Source organism: Carex rostrata, chromosome 7 (assembly GCF_964058835.1).
Source record: "Carex rostrata chromosome 7, lpCarRost1.2, whole genome shotgun sequence".
In the NCBI taxonomy this organism is placed as follows: domain Eukaryota; kingdom Viridiplantae; phylum Streptophyta; class Magnoliopsida; order Poales; family Cyperaceae; genus Carex; species Carex rostrata.
In genome coordinates, this window is record NC_135924.1 from 14,004,509 (window position 1) to 14,029,726 (window position 25,218).

The window sequence follows — 25,218 nt, forward strand, 5'->3', positions numbered from 1 at the left end:
TGGTGTTTATGATCGAATTGCAAATTACACGTTGACATAAAGTTTCATTCGTTCGAAATTGCATTGCAAGCAAAGAGATTGAGGTAGCATGCATCATAAGTTTCATAAAACCAGGTGCAGATACTTTTACAAAACCCTTAAAACATGAAAAGTTTTAGTTACTAAGAGTGATTATTGGATCCTGTAAATATATTAAGTTTGGTTTGGTAGCTTCTACCAACATTGTAAAAATAATAATAATAATGATGTTAAGTTTACAGGTGTTGAGAATAATGAAGGAATTAAACATGCAATACATGAGTGAAGCTACTCTTAATTTTCATTATTCCTAATTTCATTTCTATGTTACCAAATAGTTCTCAGGATACAAGCCGTCCGAGTATTATTCCAGTAAAAACCAGTGCTCCAAACCATTTATTGGACTCGAATCTACAAATTCATGAAGGAAAATAAATGTCAATTGGTATCCAGTGCAAGTTTCTATATATGGACAATTTAGTTTGTCACCAGAATTGCGAAATGGTTTTCTTTGGGAATCTTCTTGCGAGGTCAGTAAACTATGATATTGTATTTTTTTTTTTGTTCAAAGTAATAGCAGTACATATATGCTGTGATTGAGCCAATGTACCCTTTTTCTATAGAGTATGTCATTAATTTAGCTAATAAGGTTCATGGCAGAAGAAGCCACGTACTGATTGATTATTATCACCTTTTCAATAAACTATGGAGAAATTAATGAGGCTTCATTAACCAATTAATTGAATTTATTTTTGTGCATTTGTACCTTATTTGCAAATGATTGAAAATGCTTTTAGAGAGATATAAGAACGTGCATGTCTTAGGTACACTTACTTTCTGTTGCAGTCGGATGGATCTGACAAATCAACTGTTAAAATTTGCCATAAAAGTTGGCCTGCCGCAGAAATGATAAATGGATAAAAGGGCCAACCTAAAATAAAATAAAAAAATCCAATATGAGCAATTTGGCATAATAATGAGTGAGTGTAAGAAAATATTGGTATCTCCTAGCTAGTTTATGTCTTGGGTTTGGGGCATAAGAAAAAATTAAATTGGGGACATTAACTAAATTTGTAAATTTGAAAGCTGGATGAGCAATTCTCGATCTCAATTTATGCTCGAAGCTCCGTAAAGAATATGAATATAAGATATGTCGTCGTAATTTTACCAAGATGAGCATTGTAACCCCCAAGTCCCAAGCTACCAATACAGACTGCAGCAAACCCTGAATTCCAGTATGTCGATGAATTTCCGAACAGCAATGCTGAGGATTTAACTCCAGCTTTGACATCATCTTTCTTATCCTGTTTATCAATCAAGAAAAATCAATATTTGGTATATATTGATAAATTGATATGGATTCAAACTGCTAATAATTAAGCATAAATGTACCTGATGTGCATATATTGTGTCATATGTAATTGTCCAAAAAACACCACCGATGTAAATCGGAAGGAAAACATTGGTATTAACCAAATTTCCAGTGACAGCGGTCCACCCAACAAGGGCATTCCAATTGGCTGTTATACCAAGAAAAGCTTGAGGCTGTAGTTGTAAAATGACATAGAATTATTGGATGAAAAACATAAATTGGAATGACCAACTTCAGTTCAGTTTAGAATGTGTAACGTTATGTAAAATTCAACTTAAAAATTATATATACGGCATGAATACAAGTATAACTCTATGAGGTGATTTTAAGTCTCAAATGTGATCATGATACAGGGTTCAATTGTATTATCAAACATTCTGTGCAAATAATTACCGTATGGGACATACCAAATAGGTTACTCTCTTCATAAGAGGGTACAGAAATATTAGCATTTGTTGGGCTGCAGCAAATCCCAAGCTGCAATCGTTAAAACAATCAGTCAATGAAATATAGCAATCTCTTTATGTGTTTAATTAGAGAATTTACATAACAAGGATAACAACAACTTATCAGTTGGACCCCAAACTAGGTCAAGGACAATACACACATATTGATAAAGAACTCGACTCATTTTACCGAAGCATATCAACTCAGTTCGATTTCAGTAAGAATTTATCTTTACTTATTTAAATAGAAAATAAGGAAACACAAGCAAGTATCCTATCACGCATAAGCCCGTAAATTAAATTATTCGAAAGTTTGTTGACAATCCTAGCAATTGTTCAAATCAAGAGTTCAAAACCTTTGTTAGCGTATATTAATTACCTTAGCTTGTTGAGTTGAAGCAGAAGTGGTGTCAGGAGCAGAAGCTGAAAGACCCAAAAACACCAGCCTTGCAATGGCGTCAACTCACCCGAGGCCAGAGGTCTCTTCTTGCTGCGCTCTACCTAAAATTCGCAGTTTATTTCGCATAAAATAATTGCTCGTTGACAAATTTAGTTGTACATCTAAATTTCCTTAGTTCAAATTAATACAATGTGTTCTGTCTGTACCAGCTTGTCAAATTCTATATCGTGTAGGTCATCTATGGTGCTACCAGAGGTTTTTATAAGAAGAGATATACACCCCATCAGTACCATCAGTTTTATATCAGGTATAGCTCCTGGGCTTGTAGCTAGCGCAATTGACCTATGATTGATGCAAAATAACCTCTTCAGAATGCGACAAAACTGTTCACAATGCATTTAATTAACAATGCCATAATATGACAGACAAAACTGGCACCACAATTCATTCAATTTTGCATCAGTTTTATGAACAGATGAATTGTACCACAATTCTGAATCACATAGCAAAAATTAGTAAATTACATTGAACGTTGAATAGTTCTTTTGTTTCCTTCTTTTTTGAACAACAAACAAACAAAATGTGACATCACCAACCACATAATGTCTTGACCTTAAAAAATCTCTGAAACGAGTAACACCATGTTTGGTTGTGACCTAAAAGGTGGAATAAGGAGTTTAGGCCTCGTTATTCCACCAAACGTACCTTAATTGAGCCGGACTAAGATGGCATAAACCAATCTTTAGGCCGGCCTAAATTAAACCACCTCACATGGTGGTTTAATTTTTATTCCACCTCGTGACCTAATTTGAATGATTATAATAATATTTTATTTTATATAATTAGTATATTATTATTAGTATATAATTATATAATTAATATCTTATATTGTTAATATATTAAATAATTATTATAATAATATTATATAATTAATATCCTTTTATTAATAATTATTATTAATAAATAATTATATAATAATTATGTTATATCGTTAATATATTAAATAATTATTGAGGAGGGATCAAGTTACAACACTTGAAAGTTACAACAAAGTTACAACATCATTTTTTTTCATTTTCAAAGTCCAAATCGTCGATCCAAACCGTTAGATATTCAATCTATATTAAAATGTGCTTGCAGACCAAATTTTACATTTTTTGAAATTTTTTTGCTATTTATTAAGATGGGTACAAAATCGCTGTTTTTATTAAAATTCTGCACCATTAAAAACAGCAATTTTGTACCCATCTTAATAAATAGCAAAAAAATTTCAAAAAATATAAAATTTGGTCTGTAAGCACATTTTAATATAGATTGAATATCTAACGGTTTGGATCGACAATTTGGACTTTGAAAATGAAAAAAAATGATGTTGTAACTTTGTTGTAACTTTCAAGTGTTGTAACTTGATCCCTCCTCATAATTATTATATAATATTATAATATATTATAGTTATTATTAATATATTGATATGAGTGAGTCTATGGTAATATGCATATCATGGGTTGTTACCATGCTATGGCTCTATATTCGAGTTTTCCAATCCTAACGGTCGATCCGAACCGTTCATCTTATTCTCCGTATTAATATGTGTTTGGAGACCAAATTTTATATTTTTTTAAAAAATTTACTATTTTTTTAGATATTTAGAAAATCACTTGATCTGAAAATTCTGGACCATCCAAAAAAAGTGATTTTCAATAAATCTAAAAAAATAGTAAAAAAATTTCAAAAAATGTAAAATTTGGTCTCCAAACACATATTAATATGGAGAACAAGATGAACGGCTCGGATCGACCGTTAGGATTTGAAAACTCAAATATAGAGCCGTAGCACAGTAACAAATCGTAATATGCATAGTACCATAGACTCACTCTATTGATATTGTGTAATTAGTATCTTACTAACGATATATAACTATATAATTAATATGTTATATTGTTAATATATTAAATAATTATTATAATAATATTATAATATTTTATAGTTATTATTAATATATTAATATTATATAATTAGTATCTTATTATTAATATATAATTATATAATTAATATCATATATTGTACATATATTATATAATTATTATAATAACATTAAAATATATAAATATTATATAATTAATATCTTTTATTTATAATTATTATTAATGTAATTATATAATTAATATGTTATATTGTTAAAATATTAAATAATTATAATAATAATATTACAATATATTTTAGTTGTTATTAATATATTAATATTATATAATTAGTATCTTATTATTAATAATTATTATTAATTTATAATTATATAATTAATAATTAATATTGTTAATAGAGTAAATCATTATAATAATAATATTATAATATATTATACTTGTTATTGATATATTAATATTATATAATTACTATCTTATTATTAATAATTTTTATTAATTTAGAATTATATAATTATTAATTAATATTGTTAATATAGTAAATCATTATTATAATAATATGATAATATATTATAGTTGTTATTGATATATTAATATTATATAATTAGTATCTTATTATTAATAATTATTATTAGTATATAATTACATAATTAATATTTTATATTGTTAATATATTAGATAATTATTTTAATAAGATTATATATTTAGTATCTTTTTATTAATAATTATTATTAATTTATAATTAATATTTTATATTATTAATATATTAAATAAATTTTATAATAATATATAATATATTACAGTTATTATTAATATATTAATATTATATAATTACTATCTTATTATAAATAATTAACCAATTTATGCCCGAGTTTTTTCAAAAATAATCAAAATCATAAATATTTTATTAAAAATAACCAGTCTTCAGCCAGATTTTTAAAAATACCCAGACTGTGGATTTTTTCCGCGACCTAGAATTTTTATTCCATGGAGAAAGAAAATATCCATGGTTTGGTTTTTTTTTATAAACTCATTTTTTTTATAATATATGTATATTATAATATATGTATAATATATATATAGGCTATGGCTAAATTGCTGCTGGCAGCAGTTTTGCCCAGGTGCTGCCGTGGCTATTTTCAGCTGTGTGATGTCCAAACAACAAATCCAAACCGTTAGATATTTAATCTATATTATTGGAGACCAAATTTTACATTTTTTGGAATTTTTTTACTATTTATTAAGCTGGTTTGAAAACCGCTGATTTCAATGGTGCAGAAAATTACTGAAATCAGCGGTTTTCAAACCAGCTTAATAAATAGTAAAAAAAATTCTAAAAAATGTAAAATTTGGTCTCCAAGTAGATTATAATATATATTAAACATCTAACGGTTTGGATTTGTTGTTTGGACTTCACACGGCTAAAAATAGCCCCAGCAGCACCTGGGCAGAACTGCTGCCAGCAGCAATTTAGACAAATAATTAAGGTTTTTGTATAATTATATAATATAATATAATATAATTATACAAAAATCTAAATTACTCTACATGCAAAATAAAAAATTCCACAATTAATAATTACACTACAAAAACCTGAATTATACTAGACAAAATACCGTTCGTTGTACGTCTACCTTCAAACGAAAACTTAAACTGGATTTTTGAGGCCCTAAATGATGTTTTTATGAAATTCTGATGCTTCCGATGCAATGATGGTTGGTGTACTACCAGGGCAAAATCGGATCTGTCTCGTCCCGCCCTTTCTGAAAATTGGTCATACGCACAAATCTGACTTTCCTAGTCAAAGTTATGACTGTTTAAAATTTTTTCGAAAGCCAAACTTTGAAAATTCATAATTAATTGTAGAAAAATCCAAATAAATTAAAATTTGTGTCAATTATGTGTATTTTTGAATGCTCTATATGCTGGTGTAATCACTTTTGCAGTTTGATCCCTGTCTCAGTCCAGACTTGCTAATTTATCAGTAGAAGTTAAATTTGATATATATATACATATATACATATATTACATATACATATATGAGATGGGCTATGGTGCATTGCAATGCATGGAGGGGTTTGTGCATTTGATCATAAATCTAAAATTCAAAATCCAAATGGCCGATCCAAACCGTTCATCTTGTTCTCCATATTAATATGTGCTTGGAGACCAAATTTTACATTTTTCTGAATTTTTTTACTATTTATTAAGTGTTTTACAAAATTGTTGATCCAACAGTGGCTGCTGATTTTACCGTTGGATCAACAATTTTGTAAAATACTTAATAAATAGTAAAACAAATTCAGAAAAATGTAAAATTTGGTCTCCAAGCACATATTAATATGGAGAACAAGATGAACGGTTTGGATCGGCCATTTGGATTTTGAATTTTAGATTTATGGTCCAATGCACAAACCCCTCCATGCATTGCAATGCACCATAGCCCATCTCATACATATATTATATATACATATACATATATTATATGAGGAGGGATCGAATGACACCGTTTCTTGGTGACATCGGATAACATCATGCATTTTCAAAGTCCAAACAGTCGATCCAAAACATTCAACTTGATGGATATGTTAAAATGTGCTTGCAGATCAAATTTTATATGTTTTGGAATTTTTTAACTATTTATTAAGTATTTAACAAAATCGCTATATTTAGACCGTTGAATTTTTGTACCCATCTTAATAAACAGTAAAAAAATTCAGAAAAATATAAAATTTGATCTTCAAGCACATTTTAACATATCCATTAAGTTGAACGGTTTGGATCGACTGTTTGGACTTTAAAAATGCACGGTGTCATCCGATCCCTTCTCATATTATATATACATATACATATATTATACATATATTATATTATATATACATATATTATATTATATATACATATATTATATATACATATACATATATTTAAAAAAAAATGAGTTTATAAAAAAAAAAAAACCAAACCATGGATATTTTCTTTCTCTAAACTCTAAAAAAAAAAATATTTGGGGCACAGATTTTTTCCGCGGTCTGGGTATTTTTAAAAATCTGGCTGAAGACTGGTTATTTTTAATAAAATATTTATGATTTTGGTTATTTTTAAAAAACTCGGAATTTAGGTTTTCAAAACTTTAGTCCTCCACCAACTCTAAGCAAACAAGGAATAGTTTAAATTATGATTTAACTTTAGGCCTCAACCAAACATAAATAATTTAGATCGGTCTAAGTTAGAATAACCAATTTAGACCTCCTTAGCTTTAGGCCACAACCAAACATGGGAAAATATGAACAATACACAAAATGAGGACATTTAACACAGCCAAAATAATAAGTTGTTCAAAGGATATAGTGGTCCCTTTACCATGAAGTGTGTGTGTGTGTGTATTAACACAAATTAATTTTGCATTGATGTAAATTTCTGCTTTCATGATATTACATCCAGATTTAAACATGCATATTGAATTATTGTGTTACAATTAGAGATTTGCTTTATATATAGTTTGAAGCAACCCTTTTATTTATGTTCTTGAAAAACTAGCAAAAATCTCAAAATCTCAATTTTTTTTTCTTTTTGACAAAGTAGTTAGATTATAAAAAAAAAAAATTGAAGGATCTAGCAAGGCATAAAATTAACACGCAGTACGTACCAGTAGCTAGGCCAAGCTAGTAACCAAAATCCAATGTCACGAGTTAGGCGGGATAGCGCGACATATGGCCTCAATGGTTCTGGGATGGTCGTTTCCAGCCATTCGGGTCGTTCTGCGCTATGACATATGATTTTGTTACCACGGAACATTGACAATGAATAAGGTGGTTCTGAAATGGCAGGAAGCATTTTCTGGTGCAGGGTACGTGCAATATTGCGTTTATGTTGGTTATGAAATGTGGTACGCTGAATGTTATAAGTGTGTCGCTGGTAATGAGGGGAGGAGAGGGATGTACCACACAAAAGCGCCATCGATCGGTGTGTGCCAACGTTACGGTAATGTGTGTGTGTGTGTGTGTTGGGGATGGGAGAGGGTTGGAGATTGAGATAGACTAATGAGTGCCCCAGTTTGAGACTATATTTATAGAAGCCAACCCATAATCAAGATGCCTTTGTTGAATATCCAACGTGCTGAATCACAACGTCTGATGATATGCGGCTGCAGTAGTGTAGAGTCTAGACGCATTGGTTAATTACTGTGAGTACCCCAGTTTGAGACTATATTTATAGAAGCCATAATCAAGATGATCACTTAATTTGTTGAATATCCAACGTGCTGGATGCCTGGATCACAACGTCTGATGATATGCGGCTGCAGTGTAGAGTCTAGACGCATTGGTTACTGTTGTTGTTGTCCTACGTACGTACGTACGTACGTACGTCTTCTTTCGCAACGCTTTGTTTAAACAGATCAGAGCCGTCCATTTAATTAAGGGTAAATTTGGTATTCCAATTTGTACTCCATTAGCTAACGGTTCCATGGTGTACTCCGTTAGCCGTCTCTCTCTGGACGCGACGGCGCTCGCCTGCTCTCACCAGCCTCTCTTCTCTCTTTCTCTCGTTCGCAAGCCAAAACCCTCCTCCGTAACCCCGCTGCTCTCTCTCTCTCTCTCTCTCTCTCTTCTAGCCGCTCGGCCGTCGCCACGTCCAATGTTCGCCGCTCGGCTCTCTCTCTTCTCTGAGAACTCCCTCTCGATTTTTCTCTTTTTTCCTCTGTTGCTTCTCAACCCTCAACCCGGTTAGGGTTTTGTTTTGCTTGTGCGCCTTTGCTTGTGCTCATGGATTAGGAGAACGACCAGAAGGTGAGGTCGTAGAGCAACACCGCAACCTTGGTACCGGCCGACTTCCACTGATTGAAGTACTTCCCGGTAATCAAGTAAATCTTTGCTTTGTTTCTTTGTGTGTGATGCTTTTTAGGAATTCTGTTATCCCAATTAATAAATTTTTAAGGCACTCAAGCATGAAAACAGTTTGTGAACTATAATGCATAATTTTAGAGTTTTAATTTGAGAAGACCTATAATGCATGGATGTGTACTCGGTTGTTGTGAACTGCTATATTTATTAATATCAATTTGTGTTAAAAATGCTCTTAATTTGGTTCTTATATGTTTATGTCGAGATGCTTAGCAAAATGATATTTTCTTTCATCTATTTAGCAATAAGTTTACCTCCATATTAGACAGCAAACAAGCTGGCTAAAATATTACTTATAGGACTTATTGGATGTTTGTACCTTCAGTTTATATTAACTTTCTTTTTTCTAATTGATTTATTAGGTGTATCAGTTTGTACCTTTAGTTTATTTGATGTTTGGATGTTTGGAACAGTGAAGAGGGTACGACGCTGTTTTCTGATATATTAATCAAGTTGAATCTCCAGAAGCTCAAATCTGTAGCTGAGGCGGCTGAGGTGCGAGATTCCTGATTTTTATAAGGGGGGTAAAGGTAAATGCAAACTGGATTCTGACTTTAGTTTATTTGAAAGTGCAAACTTGATTTAGGTGTTGTTATTCTAGTTTTTTTTTGCTTTCAGAAATCAGGAGGTTAAATGCATGGTTTCTGATTTCCTGTGATTGCATTTCCCAAAATCTGGATTTGCTGTTTCAATTGGTGTCCACAACACGAGCGACAGCCTTCATCTAGAATCAATCCATAGTGCTGGGAGTAAAATCAGTGAAGTGTGTAATTTTTGTTTAATGTACCTTTAGTTTATTTGATAGCAATAAGTTATCTAATTGATTTATTGGATGTTTGTACAAGTTTTGTAGTACTAATTATAGCAAAATATAATGAGTAGAACTAGGGTGTTCTTAAGCTCACCAAAGTGTTTGGTGAGCTTGACTCCAAAATCTATCAAATTAGTTTCAAATGACGAATCCGAACCGTTGGAACCCGCCTATTTTACGTGTGATGCGTTTACATGTGAAATTTTGGAACTTTCGAATTAGTTTAGTATAAAGTCAAGCGGTCAAAACATGTTCAAAAAATGAATGCACTAAAATTAATTTATTAACCTTCTAATTTTGACCAATTGATTTTATACTAAACTAATTCGAAAGTTAAAAAATTTCACATGTAGACGCATCACACGTAAAATAGACGGGTTCCAACGGTTCGGATTCGTCATTTGAAACCGATTTGACGGGTTTTGGAGTCAAGCTCACCAAACACTTTGGTGAGCTTAAGAACACCCTAGTTTTACTCAAATATAATACAATCTAAGGTTGTATGAGCAACCTGTCTAATCCGACCCCATGTCTTTTTTTTTTGTCTGTATATATAGTTTAGAGTTATATTCATTATTGAGAATCCCTTCTTGCTTTTATTTATTTATCTGTTGCATTTGTGTATTTTTTTTTTTAATCTTTTAATTAGTTTAGTTTGTTATGAAGTATGAACTTAAGTTCAATTTTATGGAATTTGAATTTTATAACTAACTAGTGTCTAGTTTATTTGATTTGAATTTGAAATGGATGTTATGGGTTGTGATACGAAGGTCGAAGGTGCTTCCAGTAAGTCATGTGAGTTTCAAAAAAAGTGAAGACTTGAATAGCTAGGTTCAGTTTTCTTAGATTCATTCTGATATTAGTGTAAAAAACTGTTCCACCATGCATTGTCAGCAACACTGATGTGATTCCATATCTGCTATTAATGAAGGAGCTCCAACTGCAGGATACAATTGACCAGATGTTTTTTAAGAAGGGGGCTGATTGCTGGTAATGAATCAGGCTTCTAGTACGAAGGTGACACCCTTTTGAAATTCACTGGTAAGAGGAAGGGCTATCAGAGGCAAGCAAGAAAGAAAAATTACAGGGAATCCCCATTTGTATCTGTTTCTCACAAGCCTGGGAAGAGGTGGGTAAAACAGAGGAACTTTTAATTTTAAAATTAGGAATCTTTTAAAGTAGCTAGCAGTTTTTTTGTTTTATTCCGCTGATGTATCTATTTCTCTTTTATTCTTTCTGATTATGTAATCCTGTAAGACCTTTTCATTCAATCAAATATACCCATGGCTTTTTCATCAAAAAAAAAAGGACTCAAGAGAGAGGCGCAAATACTTGTGTTGTGTAATTTTTTTTTGGGAGTGGAAGCTATATACACTTGTTAGCCGTTGACAAGCTTTAAAAAAAAAGGCTATGGATGCAAATACTTGTGCAATACCAGCTCACATTTATCTTTAATTTTAGCAGGTTTACTCAAGATATAGATTTCTCCTTACATTTTTTAACTAATTTGTAATTTAGGTTTCTTTTGGTTAGGATTTAGGGATGATATATATTTTTTCTTTTATGATTTGGTTGAATTTAGTAACAACATTGATAAGAAACTGTTGGTTTAAAAAAAATATGCATCAGTGTAACAAAAGAACCAGTAATCGTTCCTTTTCTTTTTCATCTCTTTAAAATGTTGAGTAAACCTGCTAAAATTAAAGAGTTTTCATATTGTCTTATAACACTATTTCAGAGTTTTCATATTATGTCTTGTGTAATTGAATCACTATTTACTTTCTTTTTACTTGCAAGTTTTGTGCTATTTTCATTACAATTTGTAAAATATAAATTTCAAAATATGTAAATAAATTTAATTCTACAGCCACTGCACACTATTTGACAAGGCATTCTTATCAGTTAACTGTGAAGCACTGACTAGTTAATTTACGATAAATCAAAGCATCAACATAGTTCATGTCAATACAAATTTTAAAAAACAATCACGGTACAAATTAAAAAAAAAATACAATCAAAGATATAATTGCAAATTGATAACTAGTCCTTGTGTTGCTATGGTAGCTACGCGGTTTGAACGGAAGGATTGGAGTCTACGCAGAACTACTTCAGGTTTTGCATCAACCCTGCAATCAAGATCAATCGACAGACAACATGTTTTTCATGTGTCTTCATTAACTCACAAAACAATACTTTATGTTCTATGTTTCTTAAACTCTTGCTTTGTGAGTTAATGAAGACACACAAAAAAACATGTGGTATGTTGGCTCATCGGAACCGTTGAAATGAAAGAGCACTGCATTTATTTTCTTGCAGCAAATTTTGATGATTTTTTTTTTATTTACTCATCCATCAAGTTGACGGAATATCGAAACATCAAATAGCTATAAAAACCTCATGTTGGATAAAAACTTACTCATAATTATTTTATAGAAAATTTATGTTGGTTACGTTTAATGTTTTCTCTTTATTATTTCAAAATAAATTTAGAATCATTTTATTGCAGATCGATCGTTTATCGCTAATGTAAAAATGAACGATCGACACATATATTTGCACATGTTAAAGGGACAAATAATCATTTTCTTATTTGTTAGAAAAAAAAAAGCTGCACAATAAAAAATGCACAAAACAACAAGGAAATTTTGATCAATTGAAAGAATAAGGACAAAATTACATATTCTGATAATGACACTACCGTAATACAATCACATCTAACTATCTAAGTAAAATATTTGACGTTAACCAATAATATTCTTAGATAAAATTCAAGCTAACTAAACTAATTTTTGATGTTCAAATTAACTTGTCAAAATTTTCACTTCTTCTCTTAAATTTTTTGAAAAAATATTTTTCTCAGATAAAATTAAATCTACAAAAACCAATTTCATATGTCCAAATGTTTTACTTTCCTCCTAAATATTTTTATCAAAATTTTAATTCCTTCCTAAATTTTTAATTCCGTCTAAAATTATTACCAAAATTTTAATTTCCTCCTAAATACTCCATCTCTACTGTCTCCCTTTCTCTCTTTGCGCCAAACTCTCCAAAAAAAACGCTTATAATCTGATCAGCTCAGTAATTTCACACCCTTAGATCTATCCTCCTACCAACGTCTGGATCTCTTCCATATCATCGATCCGCTCGCTTTACTTTTCCGCCACTGCCTCCAATTTTTTTTTTTCATTTATAAGCACCAAAATAATCTCCCTCATGTCCTCTCTCTCTCTGTCTCTCACACAGCACAGCAAAGGCTCCCGCTCCCGCCCAAATCCCCTCTCTTTTCCTGGTTCTAACTCAAAATTATTCACCCCCAACCCGATTCGAGCTGAGTTGCCCAGTGAGTCGAATCATTCTTAAATATTGCATTCTTTACTTTTAGGGAACTCATCAAATGGTGTTAGCAAATCTTTCCATCTGAACAACAAGGTATAAGAAAGCTAATTCTTTTGATTGTTATTCCCACTGTCCCAATCAAACATGATAATAAGTGTTTTTTTTTGGAATTAATTAAGCGAGATGAACGATTTTAGTCAATCTCTGACTTACCTTCTTTCTTCTTTCTTTCAGGCTCTGCCAATTTTCCATGATAAGCTTGTGCCAGCGTGGGGGACCAATTCTTGTATGGTAACACTAATTCTGGTATTTGGTGATCATGATGTGTATTTTGTTTGTTGATATATCAGTTTACCTAATTAGTGATCTTTCAGAACTCATATTAATATTGTAAACCGCACTATGTTCTCCATATGGGAGGTTGCAGGTTCGAAATCCAGTGCCTGCCCCGAGGTTTGAGTTGAAGGGCTCTAACCCTCATCTCATGCTCAAAATTATTATGAACTTCATTCATTGTTGTTTTCATATGGTTTTTGCTGGTTTTACTAATTTGTTTGTTCACTGTGCTATAAAATGTGAATTTGATTTAAAAATATTTCGTCTCATGTAACACGAAATGATATCTCAGAGGGTATCCTTTAAGAAATTAGGCAATCAGGATCATAATAAAATTCACATTTCATTTTTTTGCCTATATGGGAACTGGTAGAGATCTGTAACTTTAAAGTGCATATCCAATTGTTATGATCTTCTAGTAAGCAGTCCTCAGGTCATTGGTCCACCACTAACTGCAAACAGTGATTGAGATGAGCCAATAGTTTGCTAAAATTACGGCACCCTTCTTACTTTTGACAGACAAAGTTGGAAACTATCTGGTAAATTTACCTTTCTCTAAGTTATGTCCCTTTCTCTGTGTTGTTTGAAATTGAACGATCAAGGGCCTTGAAATTGAATTGTTGATAAATTGTGAAAAAAAACACCTGGAAGAAGTTGCTATTGATCTGAAACTTCAAAGTGAGAGTATTTTTGTAGGTTCCTTATTCTTTATTTTTTTCTTCAATCTTGCTGAAATTGTGAGTCTAGTTCATAGTTGTGCAAATAATTATATGCTTTTGTCAGACAAGAGGTGAAAGAGCCGTGTTTTGCTCTAACATCTGTTTTTTCATTTTCTTTGTAGGTGGTTGTAAACAAGGAAGCTTCAACTTAAATCAGATTTTAACATTTTATGGCCACCAGCTGCAGAAGAAACTGATGGAAATTGTTGAACTCTTGCCTTTGATGGAACTTGACAGTGTACCAGTGTCTTATTGCCTCTGATGAAATTGTTGAACTATTTATTTCTTACTTTGTATGTTATGCAATTGCAACATTTTAGTTTCATGTCACACTTTATTCTTGAGAACAATTCTTATTGTGATGCATGCTTTTCATGTATTTTCTTTAATGCTTATAAAAGATGTATGTTTTTTTTTATAAATTATCTATTTTTATTGTGATGTATGCTTATAATTATGTTATGACAAAATTGCCCTTCTATATTTCAACTCAGATAATTTCCTTTTAGTAACAGATTAACAAAATCAACATGGTTCTCATGTTAGGTGGGGAAGGATAGCATGTAATTTGTGTGGAATATATTACAGATCCAATCCAAATCATTTTGTAGGTGTGGGGAATGCACATGTTCCTTTACAATCAAGATTTTTATTTTTTGTACTGCTTGAATCCATTTACCGTAATTTTATGTTCAGGTTGTCTCATTAATACTTTCTTATACTTAATATGACAAAAGGAGTATTTGATATCACAATACATTTCTTTATTTGATACAGGCTCCTGATCATCATGAGATTCACAAATAGTGCAGGATCCAACACTTGCAATTTAAAACCAAAAGTATATGGAGTTTCTAGAAACTAATAAGAGAACTTGAACAAAAAATCATATCTAGCTCAAAGTAAATACATTACAACAGAAACAATACATCTCCAAATAAATACATTACAACAGAAACAATACATCTCCAAATAAAACAATATAATCATCAATTTCAATAAGCATTCAGAAACAAAGAAATACAGGTGACACGTTAACACTGAACCTTTATTGTTTCAACATAACAACAATTTATTATTCAAATATATTGAGCGGCCATAGTAGTGCCAGAGTTCTGACAGGGGTGGCCTGCACCTTTTCCTAGCTCACCACCTCTTGTAGTGTACTATCGTTCTTCCATGCGACCATATCAATTCCACCTTTTCCTTTGGTAGGGTTTTTCTTGTCGGTAAAATGTTTGACATATGTGAAAAGCTGTAGCTGGATTAAACGGACTTTCTAAGCCGTGTAAAGCATTCAGCCATTCACATATCCAAAGATGGTTCTGAGATCATATTCTCTCATAATCAAGCTTCTCCGACTGCAAGACAAACAACAGAAAAGAAAAATAATATATACTACGCCTTACATAAAGTAACAAGCTCCGTACCTTGATAAGCATATCAGTAGGCAGCCATGCTGGCAGGGTCGGGATGCCAATCCAAACAATCTGTCTCATTTAATTTTCTTTCTATACTATTTTATTACCACTTACACTCGGTGCCAAATTATAATATTTGTGTGCCCGGCAGTGTAAGAGGAGACTATACACAAATTGCCATCCGAAAAAAGAAAAGAGATAAAGGGAGATAGTACGTAACAATTAGTAAATTGATTTTCACCTACATTAATCATGACAGTTGATATCTACGAAGAATAAATGACACAACACATGTTACAACAAAACTGAAATCAGAATGTTTGCTTATTACATAGTGTTTCCTTGAAAAAAAAGCTTTTTGACTTTCCAAATCCTTCACTTCTTGGTACAAGCCAGCAACTTCTTGGTACAAACTGTGAATTGCATGAAGAAAAACAAGTTGGTAAACTGATCACTGGTAAATTGTGACAGATTAATATTCTAAGGCTCTAAGCACAAGCTAGTTTTGGTAAATTGATCTAAACAAGTTGGGCAGGTGGACTTAAGCACACAATTGGGGACTTGTATCAATCCAATAGGAGCAAGTATAGATCGGAATTGAAACATTACTCACAAATAACTAAAAGAACAAAAAATCAACATATGATAAAATTACATAATACACAGGACAGGGATTTGTAGCTTGAAAGCTGGATCAAGATTGAAATAAAGCAATAAATCTCTAGAGAGCTCTCACAGTTACGAGGGTGTCTTAATATAACTCTAATTTTATAGCACTGGACTCCATTTAGGTGTTTTCCTGATTAAACCATATAGAGATGTACTCCCTCAATCTAGGGTTTTCCTAATTGAACCCTAAATAAAGGCAAGGCCTTGATTGAGCTAGATAAACATGCTTTATTAATTTGGGATTTTGTCGATTGAATACTTAGGAAATGCAATATATTTTAGGATTTCTCAATTGAAGGATTTTCCGATTAGATGTTTGAAATCTACTGGAAAACTAAACTAAAAGAAAGTCGTGAAATCTAGGACTGAATCAATAAGCAGATGAGGCAGCGGACAGTTTGGCACCGGATTTAAGAACATAAAGCCAAAACATGAAAGAAATGGCCAAATAAATCGACAAGTAAATCTATCTGTGATAATGAGACGAGCGAATCAGCGGACGAAATTGGAGCACCTAATTTGGGGAAAATAAATCGAAAGAAGGGAGGAGGAAGAAGATTGTACCTTGATATTAGATCGAGTAGTAACCAGCGGGAACTTCGAAGGGAGAGGCGGAGAGGAACTGGCGAAGAGAGAGAGAGAGAGAGGAACTTGGAAGGCAAGGTTAGGCGCCTAGGCGGGGGTCTAGATTTTGGGTGGAGATGGAAGTTCTCGTGCAATTCTTTTTGGTGGTCTGGCGGAGAGCAAGAACGAGAAAAACAGATGAGAGGAGGAGACAAAGGATAACAAAACACTGTTCATTGACTATTTTACCCCTCCTCAAAAAAATTTCTGTTAAATTTAACGGAAGCTGCAGTGATTTACAAAATGATGTGGACCGTTCGATCTGCAAAAATGAACAGTTCTACTGAGAAAAATTGTCCATAGAAGCATTTGCCTTAATTATTATAACTAGTTAGTATAGCTATCATAAAAATTCATAAAAACAGCATATATATAATATATGAGGAGGGATAAGTTACAACAATTTTTGAGTTACAATAAGTTACAACAAGTATTTTTTTTTACATTTTCAAAGTCTAAATTGTCGATCCAAACCGTTAGATGTGATCTCTACAATAAAATGTGCTTGGAGACCAAATTTTATATTTTTTGGAATTTTTTTTACTATTTATTAAGATGAGTACAAAAACTAGTCAAATTCAAACCATTGAATTTTGTACCCATCTTAATAAATAGTAAAAAAATTTCAAAAAATGTAAAATTTGGTCTCCAAACACATTTTATTGTAGAGATCATATCTAACAATTTGGATCGATAATTTAGACTTTGAAAATATAGAAAATGCTTGTTGTAACTCAAAAATTGTTGTAACTTGATCCCTCCTCATATATTATATATATATATATATATATATATATATAGAGTTAGGCTGGGGTGCTATGGATAGCATAGTGGCCTCTATGCTACGGCTCAATATTCGAGTTTTCAAAATCCAAACGGTCGATCCGAACCGTTCATCTTATTCTCCATATTAATATCTGCTTGGAGACCAAATTTTACATTTTTCTGAATTTTTTTACTATTTATTAAGTATTTTACAAAATTGTTGATCCAACGGTGGCTGCACAAAACAGTAAAACCGTTGGATTAGCGATTTTCAAAGTGGCTTAATAAATAGTAAAAAAATTCAGAAAATTATAAAATTTGGTCTCCAAGCAGATATTAATATGGAGAATAAGATGAATGGTTCGGATCGACCGTTTGGATTTCGAAAACTCGAATATTGAGCCGTAGCATAGAGGCCACTATGCTATCCATAGCACCCCAGCCTAACTCTATATATATATATATATATTCTGTTGTTATGATGAGAAAGTTGAGAGTTTTTAAATGTTTTGCTAGGCTTCAAAGAAATTATCTCATGTATTTAACTTGAGTAAAATCATCACATAAAATTAAGAGAGACGAGTGCCACTAATTTGAGAATGGCTAGCGAGACATATTGTTCTGGCAATTAATGCTATATAATTGAGAAATTATTCATGCAATATACTTTAATTACTTATTTGCGCAAATGTTTATATTTATCACAAAAATATTTATATATAAAATTTAAAGTTATAATGTATAATATGTTTGTCACTTTTTTTATTAAGTAAAAATACAGCTTCCAAATATTTGTCACTGAAAATAATTTGAGCTTACAATTTTTGTTGGTCCATTTTGGACATGTTGTTCATTTGCAAATATATATAAAATAATTATATATATAGCCACATAAAATTGAAAAAAGGAAATAAATTAAGAACGCTAGCTCTTTCCAAACGAAACTAATCGCCCGAAAAAAATTGTCCAAATTAAACCCGGTTAGGTTAATTTCCATATATATATAGAACAGTATAAAACTATTTATATAACCCATCCATCCATCCTTGAAAAGCAAAAGCAAAAGCACCATCTCTCTCTCCTCATCATACTAATTAATTACAATCATGGAAGAATTCATCGACACGTTGATTGATGCCAATAAAAGATGCAGAGAGGCTTTCACAGCCATGGAGGATCAGTACAACGCTGTTGTAGAACATTACGCATTTGTGGACCCCGACTTGAGCTTGAACAGCGCCATAAGAAAACTCCATCACTCCTACAAGCACGTCGAGTCAGTATCCAATGATATGAGTGATTTAATGGACCTTGCGAGACAGCTGCTGGCCCTCAACACCAATGCACTGGGTCCCACTGCACCTGAGACCGTGCCAGAGGAGCACAACATCAACATAGTTGCACCTCAAGAGACGGTGGAGCACAACCCGGTTCTGCCTGACCATTATCCAAACAAGAACAATTGAATCTGAAAAAGTTCAGCAAAGCTGGTTCTGTGCGTGTTTACATTTCTTGATTATGGATTGTTTTCTTGGGTTCTGTTGTTATTATGTGATCGATGTACTGATCAGATGAGTTATTTTGGAATATGTTCGTTAAATTGATAATATCCAGAGAATAGATTTGTGAGGGTTAAAGTTTCTTGAATCTTGTTTTCTTGTTTCTTAATTTTGAACTGTGGAATGGGCTTTAGCAGATCTCTCTGACCTTGCTGCTGGTTATAAAGAACAAAAATGCAGTTTATTTTTTAGTTTCTGATCTTGTACTGTTCTTCAAGAAACAATTCATGTTATTTTTTTTAGTATAATGCTATTTTAGTGTTTTTAAGGTTTAAAAGTAAAATAATTGTTTGAAAATTGCTAAACCAATATTGCTGAAAATTTGGCACTTAAAAATTTATGAGTCAACCTCAAAAAAAAATAATAATTCAAATAGTCAGTAACAAGTTAATTCCTCTTTGGTGGAATCGTGTACTGGTATAGAGTTTTTTTTTTTTGAATAAAGTCCAGCACACTGATACTTAGTTTGTGAGACACCGACTGGAGATTTATTTTGCTCCTAGAATTTCAAGTGAATCAAGTCTAGTGTACATTGAAAATGTTTGTTTTCTTTTTGTTTATTTTCATTTGGATTTACTGGGTATTTGCCTCCTAAAGTATACTCAAACTTACTGACCCACATTTTAGAATTGTCAGTCTACTAAATTATGTTAACAGTAGTTCAGTTGGTGTGACGTTGGCAAAAGTTACAATTAACAGGGATCAGCAAATAAGCTGAAATGAATTTAATTGTTTCGCATAATTAAGAAAAGAAATTTTACTGTAGAGTTCCCAAGTTAAATAATAGATTCAAATGATTTCAAATCAAATTGAATAATGCTAATTCTAGCTCAATTATGTAATGGAGCTATTGTACTACAGCATGAAAGAACTGTAAGAACATAAACAAAAATCAAGGAGACCGACTTAACAAATTAAAGCAACTAAACAAGACAAGCACAGCCCAGCCCAGCCCAGCCCAGCCCAAAACCTATTACAAACATATGTCTCCCGCCCATATTACGAATGGTTCTTTGTATTCAAATCCTCAAGAGTTAAATTCAAATTTTGAGTTTAGATCAAAACCGTCCGATGTAAATCCACACGAATATTAAAGGATCCGTGCGCTACAGGCTCAAGGATTCTGGCATTCTGCTCCTCCTCTTCCGCGCTAAACCCTACCTACCTTGTTTGGTGCTTCTCTATTCCAGTAGCAGGGTATGGCGGCTTTACATTTTATATTTATAAATAATCCTTAATTTGTAGTTGGATTGTTGCTTTGTGTTATTTTTTTTTAGCATATTTAACTTTTGTATTTATTATTTTTTTACTGGGAAGATTCACAGAACAGAATATAGAAAGATTCAGGCGAATAAAAGCAAAGCTCAGAGAAGCGATAATGGAAACTGAGGTAAAGACGAAGAAGACCAAACTCAAAATTATGCATTCAATTTCATAATCTAAGATAGTACATCAGTTAGCCTTTTATAATTTATAGGCGATGGGATTATTTCTGCTGATGTGGTTTAAGTTTAACACTCTTCAACGAACTAATAGCTCTCCTCTCCAGTTAGTACTGCAGCTGGCGTGTCCAATTCTGCAGAAGTGGGCCCGGATTTCAGTGATTGAGAGGAATTCACAACTGAGGACAATCTTGATTCTTGACCAGGTCAAAATTGCTATCTTTATTCAGGCGATTTATCAAATAATATTGTGACGTTTAAACCATTCTTTCTATGGAAAATCTAACCATCATTTAATGATTTCGTTCTTATATCAGATACAAATGAGTTTAAGCTTTTGTTGTCAGGAGATAAGTTGCACACAAGTAATATAATATTTAATTTAAAAAAAAAATGTAGTTAATTTGTTTGTAATTAACCCACTAACTTTTTTTCTAATTGCTTGGTAGTGGCATTAACCCACTAACTTAGGCTTATAAATTCAAGGTGACTTTTCATGCGTACCTCATGATACCTCAGAATATATCACCAGAACCCCTATAAAGTATATGTAACCTAGTGCTCTGTTACCAAATGATAATGGGAATCTAAATTTAAAGAGGAAAATACTAGACACAATGAGATAATGGGGAGATCAGGCTCTCAACTTTTAAATCAAAACAAAGCTTTATTGCTAATTCTCAACTGCTTATGTATTACAATGATGCAAGGGTCCCTTTCACTTCCTACATATTCAACTAAATCTTTCTTAATTATTCTTAATTTGTCAAAATCTTCTATAAATTATATGGTGGAGAGAAAATCCAATCAGCATCATCTAATATCGTCTGTATGAACTCTATATGCTCCATGGATGCTTCTCAAGGTGCAAGACGACCTAGGAGTATTCCGGTGAAGACGATCGCTCCGAACCATTTGTTGGAAACAAATCTACAAATTTATTAAGGAAGATGTAAGCTTACTGAGACCCAATGCATCTTGCTTGCGCTAGTGCACACGTGTCCATCATAATTATATAATCAATATACTCTTCTTGTTAACAATTTGTGCTAGACCAAATGTTTATCTGGTTACGATTGATCCCTGATCTCATACTAAGCATTAGAGGCTCATTCCACAACTAAGATTTACTTGTCTAAGTTGAGCCCTTTATAAATAAGCGATAACTGTTATTGTTAAATTAAATTTACTTTTCACAATGGTTATCATTTTTGAAAATCACCAAGCAGAAGTTATCAGAGTGAGCTAAGAAGTATTTCATTTAATGTTGAATAAACTTACTTTTTGTTGCAGTCAGAGGGATCCGACAAGTCGGCCGTCAAAACCTGCCACAACAGTTGGCCAGTCGCAACGATCATAGATGCAAAATAGGGCCAACCTTACAAAAGGAATCAACCAGGATGTGTTAGTTAACATTTTTGAGTAATTAAAAGAAAAACTTGGGTTAGAAACAGATTAAGCAAAATATGTTACCATCAGTTGATTCATTTCATTACTGTTCAGATGCATAAGTATGTATTTTGAGGCATAAAACTTTTTGCTTTTATCTTTTGCAGGAAGGTGAACTGAACTTGTCAAATTTCAAAATATTTTTTATTTGCTGTCCCTGCTACCTAGAAGTTGCCTAGAAGATACAAATTTAAGATCAAGCACAGAATCTTACCGAGGCCACCATTGTACCCCCCAAGTAAGAAACAACCAATACTAATGGCCGAAAAACCCAAATTCCAGTACACTGTCGAATCTCCAAACAATAATGCAGTCGATTTAACACCAGCTTTGGCATCATCTACTTTGTCCTAAAAATTAATAATGCAATCACAAATAAAACAATAACTGTCAAAACAAATAACAAAATTTGTATTCCCATGAAACAAAAGTTAATTTGGAACTTTCTTCTGTTGATAAAATTACCAAAAAAAAATTGCTATATACAGAGCTCAGCAAAGAACCATTTGTCTATTTCTTAATTCTTTCCACATCTAAACCGTATCTATAGAGGACACAATTTGATGGTTTCTTCATCCCACAAGCACATGGCTTGTGCTTAATATTCTTTTCTTTCCCTTCCAATTTCATCACCTTTTTTTTCTAGAAGACACAATTTCATGTTCATTTGAAACACCGAAAATCAATTACATAAGAAAAATACTGATTGCACAAAAAAGAAAAAGAAATGGTACCTGATGGGCATATATGGTATCATATGCAAGTGTCCAGAATGCACTGCCGATGAATATCGGCAGTATAGTACCAAGATCAGCAAAATTTCCTCTGACAGCAGCCCATCCAACAAGTGCGCTCCAATTTATTGCTACACTGAGAACAGCTTGTGGCTGCATTGTTAATAAAATTGGTTTACTAACAGAGTGATGTGAAGTTGAATAGTCTATTTAAATAATTGGGAAAAAAAATGTTTATTTGAAAATTGAGGTAAAAACGAGTTGTTACTTGTTAATGTTCTATTGATTTTTCCATGAGATCGGTATTGAATGCCTAATGTAACTATGTGAGATTTAAGTAAATTTTGACTTTGGGTACTGATAATTATGTGAACATAACTTTTAGGTTGTCAGTGAAAAACAGGGGTCAATTATATGATGTACATTTTTTTTTTTTTGTTGTTGTTTTTCTTTTTCAATGCCATAAGCAAATTGTAAGAGTTGCTAACATACCCAATAAGTTACTCTCTTCATAAGAGGATAGATAAACCACAGAAGATGCTGTGCAGCAGCAAGTCCCATGCTGTCATTGTTTCAATTAAAAATACATAAATTATTACACGTCTCCAAAGAAATTACATAATATATTTAAATAACAACGGTTTAAATTATAAAAAAAAATATAAAATTAAATCCGTCGTGGGATTTGAAAAGTAACAGTTTTTATTGAAATTTTAATATTGATCAATTGGTTACCAAATTAAATGAAAATTGATATGTAAATAATCACATCCATACGGAAATAGAGTTTTTCAGATTTTGAATAGTTTTTTAATACATATGTGTATTCCTTTATGCCATCCTGTTTGTTAATTCTGGTACTGACTCGTAAGCCAGCAAAGGTTCTGGTCAACAAAAATTCTTTCATTACACATCCTAAGAAATAGTTAGTAGTTTTCTGATACCAAACCTAACAGGATTCGAAATTTTCCTTTTGATAAACAACTAGAACCAAACAAAATAATTGCAAAATATAATCGTTTTGCACAGTCATAACTCCACTAGTAACAACCCACAATAAGAAACAGCTGGTAGGTATATACAGTAGATCAACTTTGACCTGAAGGAATAGACTTAGAAAGGGAGACCACTTTTAACTTGAAAAGAATTGAAAGAGAACTTGTAATTCCTTATACCATAGCTTGTTTAGTGCAAGAAGAAGTGGTGTCATGAGCATAAGCTGAAACCCCCAAAAGCTCCAGCCTTGCAAAGGCGTCAACTCACCAGAGGCCAGCGGTCTCTTCTTGCTGCGTGCTACCTAAAATTCACAACATAATCTATTGTACTAAAGCCATTGTTCTTAATTTAATTACTTCAGAGACAAAATTAACGACAGCTTGTTAATTAACGTTAACCTGTTTGTCAAATTCTATGTCATGAAGATCATTTAAGGTGCAACAAGAGGTATGCATCACTAGAGATATTGCCCCTAGCAGTATCATCAATCTTACATCAGGAAGTGCTCCAGGTTTTGTAGCTAGTGCAATTGACCTGCGTATATAATGGATACAACCAATATGCAAATCAACCTTACCGAAAATTTTAAGCTATATATACTGAAAAATATATATGCCATCTTCACTCTTCAGAAATGGTCAACGCACTATATATATTCTAATTATATTTTCTTAGGAGGTAGATAATAATTAACAGAAAGTAAGTTCTACAAGTTTCAGATGTGTGTTGTAGTGTGTACCAACTATATATATTGCTGGCCAATTCAAACTCTGCACAAAACAGTTTTTACTTTTTACCTATGTAAATTTTATTTATACTGACTCTTATCATTCCTTTAAAAGATAACAAAGTAAACAAAATTAAAAAGGGAAAAAATGTGCAGTACCAGTAGCTAGGCCATACTTGTAGCCACCACCCAACATCACGGTTTACACGAGCAAGCATAAAATATGGCCTCAAGGGCACTGGTATGGTGGTATCTAGCCATGCCGGTCTCACTGAGCTCTGGCAAATGATTTTCTCACCCCGGGACAATGACGGTAAACGGTGTCCTTCGGAAATGATAGGGGAAAATTTTGTGGGCAGAGGAAGTGAAAACTTTGCATGATTGAAGTTACTTGCTTTGTCATAAACATTGGTATGGTTGAAGTTAATTTTTTGGTCATGTAGTGCGGCACATCGAACTGTAGTAGGTCGCACGTAAGGAAAGCTGAGGGAGGCAGCACACAAGCGCTCCATAGATGAATGTAGGGAAAGTGGTGATCAGGGGTGGGAGAGAGAGAGCTTAGTGATGGGTA

General features: G+C 32.4%; 1 protein-coding gene and 2 long non-coding RNA genes across 4 annotated transcripts; 1 reads left to right on the forward strand and 2 right to left on the reverse strand.

The window, feature by feature from the left end:
• Positions 1-323: 323 nt before the first annotated feature.
• LOC144556751 (4-hydroxybenzoate geranyltransferase 2-like) lies at positions 324-25,218 on the reverse strand. Of its 2 annotated transcripts, none has more exons than XM_078305169.1 (8): positions 24,807-25,218; positions 24,319-24,454; positions 2,216-2,337; positions 1,798-1,867; positions 1,411-1,563; positions 1,187-1,322; positions 853-949; positions 324-429 (listed from the first exon to the last, which is right to left on the reverse strand). In XM_078305169.1, exons 1-8 carry the CDS (start codon positions 25,157-25,159, stop codon positions 360-362), a joined length of 1,137 nt encoding a protein of 378 aa, XP_078161295.1. In that variant the 5' UTR covers positions 25,160-25,218; the 3' UTR covers positions 324-359. The 2 variants fall into 2 exon arrangements, with proteins under 2 accessions (XP_078161295.1, XP_078161294.1); XM_078305168.1 differs by lacking the exons at positions 324-429; positions 853-949; positions 1,187-1,322; ... (1 more) ...; positions 1,798-1,867; positions 2,216-2,337 and adding exons at positions 21,466-21,671; positions 22,023-22,119; positions 22,405-22,540; ... (1 more) ...; positions 23,417-23,486; positions 24,100-24,221.
• On the forward strand, positions 13,085-14,638 carry LOC144557357 (uncharacterized). The gene is made up of 2 exons (XR_013512622.1): positions 13,085-13,299; positions 13,441-14,638. It is a non-coding gene; the product is annotated as an uncharacterized LOC144557357 (long non-coding RNA).
• Positions 15,129-17,109, reverse strand: LOC144557025 (uncharacterized). Its single transcript, XR_013512534.1, has 2 exons — positions 16,916-17,109; positions 15,129-16,095 (listed from the first exon to the last, which is right to left on the reverse strand). It is a non-coding gene; the product is annotated as an uncharacterized LOC144557025 (long non-coding RNA).